The sequence below is a fragment of the Arvicanthis niloticus genome, chromosome 3, assembly GCF_011762505.2.
Source record: "Arvicanthis niloticus isolate mArvNil1 chromosome 3, mArvNil1.pat.X, whole genome shotgun sequence".
In the NCBI taxonomy this organism is placed as follows: domain Eukaryota; kingdom Metazoa; phylum Chordata; class Mammalia; order Rodentia; family Muridae; genus Arvicanthis; species Arvicanthis niloticus.
In genome coordinates, this window is record NC_047660.1 from 51,768,772 (window position 1) to 51,785,534 (window position 16,763).

Below are 16,763 nucleotides of genomic sequence, written 5' to 3' on the forward strand. Positions count from 1 at the left end.
CACTGAGCCATTCCTTCAGACCCTACATGGTAGATTAGTCTTAGGTTTAGCTCTGTTCAACTGTATAGCATCTAATCTGCCATTTTACTTTGGCAAATGCTCAGTAGAACTAGAGAAAGTGTACGTTATTAAGTTAGGATTCATAGATTATCTGACTTTATGTAAGCTACTTTTCTAACATGAGCTTAATTTTTTTTGTTTGGTTGAGGTTTTTTTGTTTGTTTGGTATTTGGATTTTTTTTGTTTGGTTGTTTTTTCGAGACAGGGTTTTGTGTGTGTGTGTGTGTGTGTGTGTGTGTGTGTGTGTGTGTAGCACTGGCTGTCCTGGAACTCTGTAGAACAGGCTGGCCTCGAACTCAGAAATCCACCTGCCTCTGCCTCCCAAGTGCTGGGATTAAAGCGTGCGCCACCACCGCCCCGTAGTCTACAGACTGAGCTTAACTTTTTTTAATGGAATGACTGATTTTAAGTTTTTCTGTTTAAAAAAAAAAAAGCTCACAAACTTTTAAAAAATTAATTGTATAAATAATAGAGACATCTTAGACATAAAAGTGCCAGAATTTATCATGGTGCTATATCATTCTCCAGTTACAAGGTCTTAATCCATATCTTTTCAGGTTTTAAAAAGTTACAGAAAAAAGAAAAGAAAGGGGAAAAAAGGTGTTGAGAAATGCTTGTATGGGCAAAGAGACATCGCGTCCAAGAAGCCACTCCTGAGCCCTATTCCTGAGCTGCCTGAAGTCTCTGAAGCCACACCTCTGGCTGACTGCACACAGAGAACCAGCTCAGGTGCTGCTCTCTGGCCTCTAGTGTATTCTCGCTGCCATTCTGTCTTTTTAGGACTGTACTCTTTGTCTCTCCCCTTTTCCCATTCTTTTATAAACAAGACTGAATTTGTTACCAGTAAAGGAAGTTGAAGTCTGGAACCTGTGAGGGACTTAGACTCAGAATCTGATGAAATTCTTACTTTTATCAGAGAATCCAGACCCCAAATTTGCATGTAATTTTTGGAGAGATTATTTCTGTTCATCTACTTTTTGCTTCTTAAAGCATTTTGTCATGATGAATTATGTTTGGTTGTGTTATCACAGAAAGTGAAAAAGAACTGGAGTTACAAATAGTTATAAGCTGCCATGGGGTGCTGGAAACCAAACCCACATCATGCAAGAGTAACAAATGTTCTTAACCACTGAGCTATCTCTCCACACCCTAGATGTCTTAAGTTTTAAACTGAGTTTTCTTGCTCAAACTGTTGTTTTTTAAAAAGTACCTCCATTTAGCATGGTGGTTTTATATGCAGCCATTTTAAAGTAGCTACCTTTGTCTAATGTCACATGATTTTTGCCTGCTTTCTTAATTCAAGAAGAATGGTTTTTATGCCATCGTAGACGCTGGCTTCCACAGGTGTCTCAACTTGAGCACAAAGTAAGAGTTTAACAGCTACTCAGAGTAACTCCTTTCAGACTCATTCTCTTTTCCTCCTGCCTCATGTGGATTGCCTTGAAATGGGATGTCTGCCATTTCTAACTGTTTAATCTGGCCTTGATTTTGTTTATATATTAAAATGTTCCTGCCTTCATGGCAGGAAAATACTTAGATGATGTTTTTAATCTATAATTACCTTTGTCACCTGAATAGAAGCTTTGAAGCAATTTTAGTTTTTCCATCTCTTTGTATAATTTTCTCTCCCCAACACCTCTTTTTTTCCTAGTATGCTAGAATATATATAACTGTGTGTGTATATACATGTTTTAAAGCTATAAAAGAGCTTAGCTAATATATTCATTGTAAATCATGACCTGTATGAATCTGTGAATCTACATACTATTTTACCTGCTCTAATCATGAATGTGTTTTTAGAGTGACACTGATTTTTTTAACTTTAGACTTAGCTGTTTTTTTATATATATCTTTCACCTTTTATTTCATTTTTAATGAATTTTTTAAAATTTTCATTTTTTAATGAATATAAAAAACATTTTTTATATTCATTTGAATGATGAGCTAAAAACATGATCTTGGATAATAGAGATAGAATCTAATAGCATTGATTTAAAATCATAAGAACTGAATTCCTCTAGATCAATGGTTCCTAACCTGTGAGTTGCAGCCCTCTTGGGGGTCGAATGACCCTTTCACCTAAGACCATCAGAAAACACAGATATTTACATTACAATTCTTAACAGTAGCACAATTCAGTTAAGAAGTAGCAACAAGAATAACTTTATGGATGGAGGAACTACATTAAGGCTTTGCAGCATCAGGAAGGCTGAGAACCACCACTATAGGGCATGTTCTTGTTAATCTCAAACCTTACTAGTGGTTTTCTTACCTAGGAAGTACTTACACAAAGCTTATTTAGTCAGAAAGGAGGGGCAAAGGCTGGACTTTGAGATTGTGGCCCATGGAAGACATGACTGCTGTACAATTCAGCTGCTATGTCTTTAAGTACCCAAGAATTCTGACTTTTATCACCTTGTTTCAAGAAGACATTCATAGAAGAATTAAAAAGTTGTGATATCCATTTTTTCAGGTAAATAGGAAATGTCTCACACTATTGGACCTCATGCTATGGGAAGCACATTAGAGAAAAGGAAATTGCTTTCATAGTCTGAAGTTATGTGCTTTGTTAATTCATGCATTGAACACGTTTTCTTAACCTATGGGCTGGGGCAGTAAGAGGGACAGAGTGACAGCTGAGCACAGGAGCCGTGTGATGAGTGTAGGCCGTGTAAGTTCTGAAAGCTGAAAAGGACCGCATAGAGCGCATCTATGTACTTATGTGATCTCTGCTTATGTGACAGCATTGCTGTTCCTTTGTAATTAAATCTAAGTGTTTTATATGCCCATAGATGATTTCAACATACGTGGTGAGCTGGAAGAAGTGAACTCTTTTGAAATTCCCACAAAAAGGAAGAGATGCTTGCCACAGAAGGAAGATCCACCTGAGCTGGATCCAGCTCGTTATCAGTCTAGTGTCTCTGGCTTGTGCTGCTACTTGCTGCCTCTCACTGCTGCTTCTGAGGGAGGGCCAAATGCCAGTAGCAGAGACACAGGAAACAAAGAGAATGCCAGAGCAGACAGTGAGTGTCGGAGTACAAAGGAGCCAAACACCAAGCCCAAGACCAAAAGCAGTCTTGTGCCTTGTGCTTCCGTGACCCAAGGTCACATCATGTCCACTAGTCCAAAGTCTCTGGGCAGCCCTCAGAGCCAGAACTTTTTCAAGGCTGGTCAAAATTTGGAGAATCCTTGTGAGATCCTTACAATGGTTTCAGAGAGTATGAATAGAAAGTGTGAGAAAGAGAGTGAATGCCTAGCTCCACAGGGGAATCTGCAGGCCAGCCCTTTCTCAACTGACTCAAAAAGAGAACGTAACTGTTCAGAAGATGTCCTCATTGAAAATATAAAAGAACCCTCAAGCCACAGGGAGAATGCCGGAAGGAAATGTGCAGACAACTGCAGCATTGCCAGCGGGAGAGAGAGGAAATGGAGAAGATACACTATGTGTTGTGTGGGTCAGAGTTCATACCTGGAACAAAACAGGAACCCTGCATCTTCCTGCAGTGGGAAAAACTCTGTAGAAATTAGTTTAGAAAATCCCCAGCTGATTGAAGAGCTGTCTGACACCTTAGAGCAAAGCTTTCAGAGAACAGGCAGTAAAACCAAAGTGAGACGCAGCACTAGGCTCCAGAAAGACTCGGGAAATACAGGGCTTGTATGGCTGACTCCAAGTCCTCCCACTTTCCAGAAACCCAAAAGGAGAATGACAATTTGTACCTCAGACAGCAGGGGATTTGAAAGTATATCCTCCAAAGAAGAGACTGTATCCTCAGAGCAAAACCCAGGTTCCCTGCCCTCTATCTCAGGCAGTGAGAGCCAGGGTATTGGCTCTTCTGAGCTACCTAGGAAGAGGAGAAGCTTTTGCGGGTCTACCCTCACAGATGCTAACAGTACCACCCAGCCACCACACTTGAAGAGAAACCCCTTTCTCAAGAAGGGAGAAAGCTCTCAGCTGCCCTGAGGGGCTGGATCCAGGAGAACAAAGACAGGAATGCATAATCCCACCTGTCACTGGCTTTTAAGAAAAGGGACCCAGCTTCCTGTCTGCTTTTTCATCCCTATTCAAACTTCAGTGCATTGCACATTTCTAATAAAAATCATTTGAGTTATGATGACTTTAAGTAGAAATAAGTGAAATTTCTTATCTTCTCCCTCTAAATATATTTGTTTGTCTTTTTGTTTTGCCTTTGTTTTGTTAAAGCATTCATTTCTAGATCCAATAATGTGTTTCTGCAGTTTTATTTCTTTTAAGTAAACATTTTAACACTAAAGGCTTAGACTATTATGGGAAACATCCTTTAGAATGACTTGTTCTTTTCTTTATGTTAAAATGACCAGCTTTGATGACTTCGTTTTCTGTCTGAAATCAAAGTTTTCCTTTGCTAATTAAGTGAAAAAGAGGCCCTGTATTGAAATTTTAATTCATTGACTGGAACTCTATAGATAAACTATTGTAAATGAATATGTAATTAAAAATAACTGCAGTCATTTTTCCAGATTGTTCAAATCAGTCACAGGTACTTCTGAGTTTAATTCATTGTTTCCTATTAAATTTATTTTTGAGAAGTAGACTTAAAGTGGTCTAGAAAATGTGTTAGTATACCAACATGAAGTTTGGTGTAGGTCACTGCTTTCTTCTGAGAGCATTTCCCTGCAGTTGAACTTTATTTCCTACTATTGCTTGCATGTCCCCTCAGCACTAAGCTTTCCACAACCTCCTAGTCTTGGTGGCAACAATTTAAATATCTAAACCGCCTGTATACCAGGAATCTGCAAATGTACATAAATCGTCTTATCATTAAACAATGGTCCCAGAAATCCTTTAAATCATTAGCTGTCCTTCAGCCTGATAGCAGAAACATGTTAACAAATAGAGCTCTCTATAAATAACACACCGGGGAAGAAAGCTCCTGCTGGGCGGCCCATTTCCCCCTCAGAGGTGGAGCTATTTGTTACAGCCTTGGCACCGCCAGGTCTGGAGTCCCTGCTGAGAAGGACTGATGTATTTTACATTAACAGGCAAAGTGATCCCCAATTTCTTCTGCTCAAGGGTGAATTGTCCAAAACTTTCTTTTATCTCTACATGTAAATCATTTATGGGCTTTTCTCTCCCATGTATGTAGTCACTAAGTCAGTACCACTAAACCAAAAGATAAAGAATTAACTTGTTTGGAAACTTTTTAGGTTGAGTGATTTTTTTAAAAGGGGTGGGGGTGGGGGTATCAAACACAGACTTAGAAACATGTTTAAAACGTCTTGAGTTTTAAGAACAGCTTTCCTATTTTGCCCTTGTTTGGGATGAAATTGGTTGCTATTTGCCTCCCTTCCCATGTTAATTCAGCTGCAACTGATGGACAACAATTTACAAACTAAATTCTCAGAAAGTTCTGGCTGATTGGGACTCGATTTGTCAAATGTAAACTTGGTCTCATTTTCCAGTACCTACATTAAAACTGTAAATCCACTCTACAAATTATGTTCATTCTAAAATGTTTCATTATAAATGAATGGCTTGGTTAATATAGATATCCCTTGGACAGTGGTTCTCAACCTTCCTAATTCTGTGACCTCATGTTGTGGTGACCCCCTCCTCAACTATAAAACTATTAATGTCTTGTTACTTCGTAGCTAATTTCACTAGTTATGAATCATAAATATGTGTTTTTCAATGGCCTTAGGTGACCCCTATGAAAAGGTCGTTCACCCCTAGATGGTGAGAACCACTGCCTTAGTTTCTTAAAGAACATTAAGGGGCTTAATCTACTATGTCTCATCTGTATCAGATGCTTAATGTAAAGTTACCTTCTGGGTCTGATCAGGGTTGCTGCACCCACCTCCTCCCCCATGTCTTTTCATTAATGGTAAACTGAAAATCGTATTTCTTTGCCTTAAATCTTTTTTTTTTTTTTTTTTCTTTCTAGAAGTAGCTAACCCTGGATGCTTAGCTTAGAATGTCTCAGGTCTTCCTCGAGTCTGTCCTTGTAGTTATTCTCATTTCTTCCAGAAGATGGCAGTGTGGTTCCTGCAGTTTTTCTTCCCTGTGCAAACATGAAAGCCAGGGCTGCTTGTCCCTACCATGGCTTGAACCTCCCGATCTTTTTACTCAGTTTTTATTAGGAATTGATTATTATGTGTGGAGAAATCAGAGGACACATAATTTAAATGAAGTATAAACAGCTTTTTGTATACAGAAACTCAGCTGCCATGCCTCTTCCAGCCATCTTGTGCCCATCAAGTGTGGTTTGCCAGTGTAGTATACATACATACATACATACATACATACATACATACATACATACATTCATATACACACCACACACACACATGTTATTTGCAGCTTCTACTTCATAGAGTATCATGACTGACAGTCTTTCTGTGGATAGTCCCTTGTGGAATTACATATTTGGACATCTGTAATGTGGATGTGAGTCGTTTCCTGCTTTTGTCACAGGCTCTGTGAGATGATACCAGTGCTGGAGTGGTAGCTAGGGTCTCCTATAGATTCTGGAAAATTCCTCTGACATAACAGCTAGCATTTCAGCCTTCTTTAAAAGTTCATTTATTGAGGTAAAACAGCTTGCAAAAGTGGCTTTAAAAAGAATATACTGTTTGAATTTTGGAAAATGTATTTGGTTACATACCACGCTGACAGCAGAGTAATAGCACCTCTAACAATACAACCTTCATCCCCAGCTCTTACAGCTGATGATCAAATTCAATTGAACTTTTTGCGTTTTCTAGAATGTCATAGAAATGGAATCTCAGATGATTGGTTGGTAGGTAGGTAGGTAGGTAGGTAGGTAGATAGATAGATAAATAGATAGATCAATCTTTTGTACCTATTTTTTTAAACAGCATAGTACTTTTGATTTCTCTATGCTGCATGTTGTAAATGGTCACTGCTTATGCTTATTGCTGGGTATTATGTCACTCTGCATTTTTCTTTATAGGATTTGGGGCTTTGTTAAAGTTATATACTGTTCAGATGGTTCTTTTTACAAAAAGCACATACTTCTATACATCTTGGATACTTGCTTAGAGATCAGATCTCGATATGTACTTCCCAGTGGCTGGTAACAATGTGCATTTTTCTGTTTGCTGTCCTTGTATCCTTGTCTGTTGGAGTGTCTTATCCAAGATTTTTGTTATTAGTGTTGAATTGAAAGTTTGTCTGCATATTTTGACACAACTCCTTTACTAAGTTTTTTCTTACAGATATTTCCCCCAGTCCATGGCTTATTTTTTTTTGTTTTCTTGGTATTATCATTTGAAGAAAAGGTTTTCATTTTGTTGAAGTTTGAATTTCTTTCTTTTTCTTTCTTTTTTTTTCTTTTCTTTAATGATTCATGTCTTTTGTGTCCTAAGAATAGTCAAGCATGGTGTTTCGTGTCAGTAATCCCAGCACTGTGGAGGCTGAGGCAGAAGAATTATTGTACGTTCAAAGGTAGCCTAGAATACCTTTAGTATCCTAGTATTTAGTGAGTTCCAACCTTTTCTGATCTGTCTCAAAAAACCGACAGAAAAAAATACATTTCCCAGCTCAAGGGCACAAAGATTTTTCTAGAAGTTTCATGGTTTTATTTCTTGATTCAGTTTTCTACCTACTTGGAGTTCATTTCTGTGCCATAGATCGTGCGGTGGCCTTTTGTTTAAGTGGAAATCAGCAAGCACCATTTGTTGAAAAGCTCATCTGTTCATTGAACTGTGTTGATATCTTTGTTGAAACCATGAGTCTGTGTCTGGGTTTGTAAGTTTTACTATACCAATGTCACAACATCTTGAAGGCTCTCCTCTTCAGGCTGTGAAATTTATCACTGTTTACTTATGGGGATGGAGTTGGACTAGAAGCCAGATGAAGCAAAGGGTTAACCAAATCTCTCTGGGGCCTTCATTATACCCAGAGCACACTCCCTTTTGGACCATGAGTCAGGAGCACAGGCATCCAGAGAGAGGGTGGGAGGCCAGCTTCCTGGAAGCCTGCTCTTGAGCCCAGTGAAAGTTCATTGCAGTTCATTTGCATCATGGCCCTAAGTCCCTGACGTTGTTTACAAGTCATTCACTTTATTTAGACATTGTCTTCTACATTAAAGTTAAAAAATAGGTTTGCCTTTTTTTTTTTTTAAACAAAAGGTGAATTCATTTCAGTTATTTTCATAAAGTATTATAGTTTGGTTTAGTAGAAAGCTGTCATTCCATGCTCAAAAAGTAACCTTAAGATTTGATAACTGGTAACATAGGCCAATTTCCCTGCACCAAGTCATTTCAGCTTTTACTCAGCAACTACTGTACGCAGGCATGGTTTGGAAGACTTCGGATGCTCTGTTTTCTCCAAAAGACACAGTAACAGTGTAGGGCAGGCATATAAAGGCATCCCCAGTTCCCTTCAGCACTCCAGGTGGGACCAGCTTCTGCAGGGCAGGCTGCTGTGCTTCCTAGGATATCTTCAAAAGGCACATACTTTACAAACACCCTTTCATTTCTTCAGAGTGCAGGCTGGCTTCATCTTCCTGTAGGCTTTTGTTGTGTATTTTTCCCCTCTGTTATGTTTTAACCAGTTGAGTATATTCTAGTGATACATAAATTTGAAAGACTAGTACAGAATTGAATACATTAAAAATATAAAGACACATCTTATACCTTTTAAAGTCTCCTGCTGTCACATCTTGGTCCCAGCAAATCTTACTCTGGTTTTCAAGTCTTAGATCAAGTGAAGTTGTTATTAAATTCAAATAAACAATTGTGCGTACACACACAGAGAACAGATTTTTCTCTTAAATTCACTGGAAAATTGCAAGGCCTTACATAAACTGAGCATAGTGTACCATGACCTAACAATTTCAAGTATGTCCAGTATGTCACTTTTGGGCTCTAATCCTTTTCTTTTTCAGTGATTCAGTAGTAACCTAATTGTTCAAGTGAGGAGATGAGTAATCACTGTCACTGAATGGACATTTTTTTCTTATGTCTTCAACTGAGGTCAGACCCTAAAGATTATCACCCTAAAAGTTTATTACAGAAGTAAGATTAGGATTTAGGTCTTTTCTGAAAGTGTCTTATGTTTTGGTATGTTAAGCATTATGCTATATATATGAAAAGAAAAACATGAACACATTGAGTCCAAAAGAAAATAGAGTTTGTGTTCTATAAGGGCTGGCTGGAACTTCGTCATTAAGAGTCCCAGTGCCCAGTTGAAAGTACCTTCCTTTAGGTCTCTTTACTTTCTCATTTGTCCAGAATGTTTAAGTTGAGCTGAGTTGTTTGCATTGTGAGGGAAGAGTGCTCTGCAGAGCCCCGGCAGCTGGTATTTTAGGTTTAGATAAAGGAAAATTCAGATTTCCAAAACCTGAGGTTTTGCCTTCTGGGGTTTCGAGGAAACTGTTAGACTTGTTTGTTAATTTCTAATTTTTTTGGCCTTAATCACCCAACTTAAATATGCTTTAAATTTTTCCTGCTACTTTGTGATATTTCTGCTTTGAGAGAGGCACTATCCACTAAAACCACACTGCATCTCCAGTTTTCTGATATCCTGGGTGTCTGGTGGTAAACAGAACTAAATGTCATTTCCTTCGCTGAAGGCGCTTTGAGTGTTTACAAAACTGTTCTTCCACATGTCTGCTTCAAGTAGTGGAATACTTTTTTTCAGTATAAAATTGACATCAGGCAGTTGAAATTTCCTAGCAGAAACTGAAGGAACAATTTTTCGCCCCAGAGGGTAAGTTGTATGATTTTCTACCTGACATTTGAACAGATACAGCATGCCTATTTTCCATTGTTCATGCCAGTATTGTCTTTTCTTGTTTTAAAGTTAAAAACTGAGAATGAAGATTTTAAGAATATTCCCCAACTCAAACCTGAAAAACCTGGTGTTAGTCTTGGGTGGTTTCCAGTGACCCTCTGCCTCCTTCTTCCTGCCCCCTGTGTCGATTTGGAACTGGGCAGCCATTTTTGTTTTTGGAAGGGAAAGGAGACAGATATAATGAATGGCTTTTATTGTGCAATATTTCAAACTCTCTTGAATGCATTCGAATGGGATGGAAACCGTTCTGCCCTGTGTCATAGCCAAAACAAACACAACAGATTCCCTAAACCTGGACGTGTGTTTCTCTCAAACTGGCAACAGAGTTCAGCTCCCAGGACAAGAACTTGGTTTGACAATTTTTAGCCCTTGTTCAACTAAATATTAGGAGAGGTCACAGCCAAAGCAAATACCATGGAGGAAACTTAATGCACATATTTACAGCTTACAGGTAACTTTTTTTCCCCTTAAAATGTTAGAGATTTGTCTTAAAGAATTGCATATACAGTGATACTTTTAACTAGACAACTTTTGCTAATATTTTAAGAATGAACTGTCTGATGATACTAACTCCCAATGTAAATAATTTCAGAGAGGTCCCTAAAGAGCGATAAATGCTTGCATTTAAGTATTTAAACATTTAGAGACCACTAAGAATCTGCGAATTCTAAGGCCATCAAACCCAGCAAATATGCACTAGAGGTCCCTTGATAGTAGCTTTCTATGCCTGCCCACCCCCTCACCAAAGAATCCCCTCTAAGAAGCATCAATGGTTCCTTTATGAGGCAACCTCCAGCACTGTGTACTGACTCTAGTCACCCCCACTTGCTGTTAAGGACCACTTTGCCTCCACAGGGAAAAGGTATTGTACATAGTCGATAATTCATTTTGTAATGTGCCATTGTGCTTCATGACCCTGACAAAGTACGTTTATTATTAATCACAGTAATAACTTGGGATTTATGGTTACTTAGCATCCACAGGTTCTCAGTTTGTGTCTTAACCAAGACGTAGTGGAAACAAATTTGTAAGCCAGGCAGTCCGTCAGGCAAGAAAGACTTCAACCCATCTTTCAGATGCTCCCTTGAAACTAAGAACTCTTTTACCAAGTATTTCGCATAGTACTGTCAACATTTGTGCAAATAGGGAAGAAGACAGCCTCCAATCATCAGCTGCTAACTACAGATGAATTTCTGCCTGCATCTTGCAACCTAGCAGTGCACTTCCACGAAAAACTGCAGCTTCCTGAGAACTGCCAGCCCAGTTACATTCCTGCAGAAGACCCCAACTGGTGTTTTTTAGAGACAAATTCTGTAACATTGGTGTTTAGGTTTTCTGTGGTTTAGCTATCAGAAAAATGTGTTTGCAAGATTCAAAAGGGCAGTGAAAGTACCCACAAAATGCCCGGAGTAAAACATTTATATTTCAACTTTAAAATGTCTTTTAAGTTCTTAGTGTCCTTGAGTGACATGGGGCTAATTGGTTTGTTTATCCAAACTCTTACTTTTATTTAACCTTCTGAGAGCTGTAGGGTTCCTTTTTAATCTAAGTAAACTACTTGGGGATTTTAAAACAATTGACCTCTAGTCAAATTAGAGCCATTTAAACCAATCCCACTGTCATCTTTCGCCTCAGAAATGACCCATCTTCCCTTTAAATAAACAACCTTGTGACCTTATTCGAGGCTTTGTCCTGCCCTTTAAAATCTTTTCTTGTTGTTTTGCAGCCCACACTACTAACACATACAGGACAGCTTCTAAGAAACTGTCCCGTGTTGTCCAAGGTACGCAACTCATTGGGACAACTGAGGCAGTAACAGGTCAGAAAGCGTGGAAACCGTTGGCACAGGCTGGTTTCACTACCTTCAGCTACTGCCTCCACCTAGCATGTAGGAGCTTAAGGAAGTCAGGACTCTCGAAGGCTGCTCTGGGAAGCTTCGTTGTTGGACCTTTGAGTCTACAGCTACAGCTGACTGTCCTGAATCTCTCAAAAATGATCCAAAATCATATCTATTGTCATTAACCAGATGGTGAATGATTTGCCACTCTTTAATGGAATGTTTTGGGGGTAGGAGCTCAGAAATGGATCCAGAAGGAGCCCTGTTTATATCAGAGCCAAGTTGGAGTGAGGAGCCATCTCTGCTTTTCAAGCTCATGGGTGGAGCAGTGCAGGAGCCCTGCAGTAAATGTCCTAGTGGATTTATCTCCTATATTTATCTCCTATAAAAACTATCCTAGGCATCTACGGGCATTTGGACAGGAGGTGGTGTCCCTGCCACATGCCCCTGCCTGACCTTTTTCTACTCTGCTCTCCACCAGCAAAAAAAAAAAAAAAAAAAAAAAAAAAAAAAAAACTGGGGCCCCAGGGCCAAAAGCTGTAACAATATTAAGATGTTTTCCTCAACCTTGTCCCCAGAAAGATACTCTGTTTCCAAAAGATTGTTCTCCCCTGGGCATTACATCATGAATTGATTCAGTTCTTGGAGGAAGAAATTGGACAAAATATAATAGATTACCTCTTGGGGAAACATTCTGAGGTGGTTAACTATTCCCACGAGAAAACTAAGAAACTCCTTATATATTACCATGCTGACCATTTAACCTTTTCCCTTCATGCAGCTGAGCAGGCAGCTCACTCATCCCCACCTCTGCTTCTGTAAAGGTTCTTGTTTGAGTGGGTCAAGGTTCCCCTCCCCTTTTAAAGAATACAAGTATTTTCTGGTTTTTGCTGTTACTCATGCTCAGGTGCCAAAGAATATCACCAGTCCCTAGGACAGGTGAGCCTACAGCAGCTCCTCCGATATCCTCATGTACAAACCTGGTCTCCCAGTACTCACTAAAGAAGGAGCAAAGGGAACCATGAAGGTAGGGATGCTTGATATATTTTATTTTCTTCTTGGGGAGCCCTGGAGTATTGTGCCCACCAGAAAAGAATGAACACTCTCAGGCATCTGAAGGTATTGAGTCCTATGGCCTTGGTGACAAGTGTGACATGTAAGGCAGTCTCCATGATTGAGGAAGAGGATTGAGTTTGCTCATTCTTGGGAACTGGATCTCCGAGAGTGATGTCAGTTAATGATGAAATAACTCCCATCTAGTAAACAGTGCAGTGAAAAAATGTGGGAGCTCTTTTCTCTTCCAAGTTCCCAAGGTGGAGTAGAGAAGAGGCAGGAAGACTTGGCCGCAGAGATGGTGGCTTGGAATGAAGACTATTGAAGGGCTGAGGAACCTGAGGGCCTATCAGACCAGAAAGCCTTTCATCACCAAACACCCAGCTGGCGACTGGAAGCTCAATGGTGTCTAGAGCCCAGTTAACAGATTGTTGGGCTATGAAGGGCTTGGCCAGCTCTGTTGGAAGTGTCTGTGAAAGCAGGGTGGGGCGTCACTTTTCTGAGCATGTCAGCAAATCTCAATTGTCTGTCTCATAAATCGCCAGTCAGATTAGCACAGTCTCCCCAGAGCACTGCTCCATATCCCTTTATCCCAATGCAATCCCTCTGTGGCTCCAGCTAGTCCCTGACTCAGCCTAGAGGGTCCAGCTCCATGTCTGAGCTATGCACCTAAAAGATGGGTGAATATCAATGAGAAGGGACTCCTATTATTTTTGCAACTGGATATATAATCACTTCAAAATAAAAATGGTTTCAAGAGAGTAAAGTGCTTAAAACAACCGTCACAGTTTGTTAGTCTCAGTGACGTCACCAGCAACATGAGAATGTTTATGATTCTTTGCAGTTGCTGTGCTGGGCATGCAGCTCCATGATAGCGTGTCTTTCCTAGCATCTATGAGATCCTGGGTATGGACTCTAGCACTGCAAAAGAGTATATAAAAATAATAAAAACCATACAGATGCATGTCTTGTCTTTGTTAGTCCACACTGCGTTACAGGTGGCCACTTCCTTTGGACAGAGGGTTAGTGGAAGGCTGCTCTGCTGTTTGTCTACAGTGCTGTCAGTGTAGCAGGCATTCCCCCCATGTGCCTTTACTGTTTGTGATTGTGTCATTGTCCTCATGTTACAGGTCAGGCAACTGAGACCTTCAAAGGCCATGGGACCTGCTCAGGGATCACAGAGTTCATCTAGAGGAAGGCTGGATTAGGAGTGCACCTGCCTCTCCAGCCTGTTTTCCTTTGATGCAAAAGGTGTCACTGGAGGAAGGTTAGGTGTGGGGATGATGGGAAAGAGGAACCATGCGAATAGATGAGGACTTTGTGGTATGCTAGACTTGCTGGTGTCAGCAAGACTGTCCACTAAAGAGCTTCCATTGCCAGGACTCCTTGGGCTTGATCTGCCTCTGATTCATTGAGGGAGGAGAGGGGATTGTCCTGTCTATATCTCAGACCCATTCTACCATCTCCCTAGGCAGTTGCTAGTCTCATTAGTATATGCTGCCAACCACTGCACAGCTGCTCCTAGCTTAAGAGTTTCTTCATCGAATTCCTTGGAGGTTATTTGTGTATTCTGGTATCGAGTACCAGCTTTGGCTAAACTATTATTCCCTCCTCCTCTTTTTGAAACATGGTCTTACTATGTAGCCTAGGCTGGCCTTGAACTCATAATCCATCTTCAGCCTCCAGAGTGCGGACATCCAGTAATGTGCCATTGTGCTCAGTTCCTTTCCTCTGTCTATTGAGAACTCTTAGCCTTGCTACTCTCCCCTGGCCGTGGGAATTGTAACACCTGAATCTCTGCTATCCTCTGTGTGTCTGCCTGCGGTTTGGCAGGAGAAGTTGGGTTTGTGTGTGTTAACCAAGGACAGAAAAGCTAGGAAGTACTTGCCAGAGGCTGGCAGAAGAACAGAGTTGCCATCAGGGGTCCTTCCTCTCCTCAAAGTAATTAAGCTGAGCAGTCACCCCTACATCCTGTTGGGCAGGATCCCCAAGCCCAAGAAGAGATCCATGAGCTATGTATGGGCCACTGGTGCTATTTCTGTTGGGAGGTCCAGGTGTAACTGGTGCTGGCATGGTTCTGTCCTGAGGGCTGAAGGCAGCAAGTGCCAAGAGAAACGTTTGCTAAGTAATAATTGCCAAGCAGTGAGTGCAACAGGATTTGAGTTGGCATGTCTGCCTTGAGTTGAGAGGCATAGTAAAGCAAAGGGGTCTCTCCAGCTCCTTGCTCTGGGTGCTAAGATGCTACCAGGAAACTCTTGAGAGAGCTAGAGACCTCTAAAAGAAATTAACCTCTCAATTTTGAGAGAAAGCTGCTCTCCTTTCTCTGACAGCTTCTTCAAAGACACTTAGGGATTCATCTTTTTTAAAATTTGCCTTAGGGGGGTGGGAGATGTTTCAGCTGGTGAAGTACCTAGCACAAAAGCATGAGAACCTGAGTTTAGATTATGTAAACTGGGCATTGGTACATGTCTCTAACCCCAGCGCTGAGGGACAGACAGAAGGATCCCAACCCCTGTGGCCAGCCAAATCTAGCCAAATTGGTTCAAGGTTCAGTAAGAGGGTCTATCATATAATAATAGTACATCACGATGATGATGATGATGATAGGCACCCAATACTGACTTCTGGCCTTCACACAAATATATACACCATAATCTTCCACAAAGAAATGTATACCGTGTTCTCCTGTGCACCACGGGAGAATGCCAGTTAAAAAGTTTTAGGATGTATTATTTTGTTCTTGGAATTCAGAAGACTGAAAACATCCCAGCAACTGCATATAACTGGAATGGTTGAGATGAGAAAAGAACAGGGTACTGTTTTTCCAGTTGTGTCATTTAAATATGAGCAGATAGCCAGTGAGCTGGGGTCACTCACCCTAGGGTGCAAAGCTTCTAAGGGCACAATGCAAACAAGTCTCCTGATTGGAGAGCACTGGTTCCACCTCTGTGTGGTGCATATGTGTGATCTCTGATATTTGTGTCTGATCATTGTTTGATCTGCCCAGCAATCAGCTTACTGCTGGACACATTGGAAGGGAACATTGAAAGGATGTCCCTGTGCTAGGAGCTGTCAGTTACCCACGTCCTCTTAGTGCAGAATCAACAGGTTCAACACCCCCGGAACAGTCATGGGGGGAGCAGATTAGTAGGCTTCACCATTGCGTTATTTCTACAGTGTTTTCCCCTTAGCATGGGCCTAGAGTTTTTCTCTAATAGTGCGAGGTTAAATAACGCACGTGAAGTTCCTAGTTCAGTCAGTGCTTTGTACGTGTGGCAGAGATGTGATTTCTTTTCAGTTTGATGTAACTTCAAACTGTAATAAAGGCCAACAGACGAGCACAAATAAAGAGAAGTTCACTAAGATTCCCCCCAGACATTAGCATTTTACTGATGGCTTTGTAGACAGAGGAATGATGGCTGATGGATATGTAATGACAGACACACAAAAATAGACATTTGATGGATGGAAGTCTGTCTCAACAGGCGGCAGTGGCAGTGGCTCACACCTTTAATCCCAGCACTCAGGAGGCAGAGGCAGACAGATTGCTGAGTTCAAGGACAGCCTGGTCCAGGACAGCCAAGGCTACACTATCTCAAAAAAAAAAAAAAGGAAAAAAAAGTCTCTGTCTTTACTGATGTGGACCTTTTAAAATAAAATAGAGGGCTTGGTGCATCCATCCTAATAAATTCTTGTCCCCTGAAGTCTCAGACAGCTCTAGAAGTGATTATTTGATTAGAACAGTGAAATTATTTGCAGCATTCCAATAGTGTGACTCGGACTCAGACACAGCCCAGCCAGCTTTAACTGAACATGTAGTAGTGTCACACCCAATGCTAGATGCTTTGGGAAAACAGTCTTACACATTCCTCTCTACAGCGTCCGAGGCAGGTTTATTAATCCCTCCATTTCAAAGATCAGAGCAATTAAGACCTGAAGACTTTTGTGACCTTAGTGAAGTGGTAGAAATGGGATTTGAACCCAGGTCTTTGGAATCCGTCCTGATAGTCTTCCCAA

At 40.6% G+C, this 16,763-nt stretch overlaps 1 protein-coding gene across 5 annotated transcripts in view; it reads left to right on the forward strand.

Annotated features, from left to right (window-relative positions):
- Positions 1-4,185, forward strand: part of Cdca2 (cell division cycle associated 2) — a 38,427-nt gene extending 34,242 nt beyond the window's left edge. For 3 of the 5 annotated variants that reach the window (XM_076930804.1, XM_076930805.1, XM_076930806.1), the window contains exons 14-15: positions 618-789; positions 2,853-4,150. In XM_076930804.1, the coding sequence (XP_076786919.1) occupies positions 618-789; positions 2,853-4,021 (1,341 nt within the window). In that variant the 3' untranslated portion in view covers positions 4,022-4,150. Of the gene's footprint in view, positions 1-617; positions 790-2,852 lie in introns of all 5 variants that reach the window. The other 2 variants (XM_034497756.2, XM_076930803.1) reach the window with 1 other exon arrangement.
- The last annotated feature ends 12,578 nt before the right edge of the window (positions 4,186-16,763 follow it).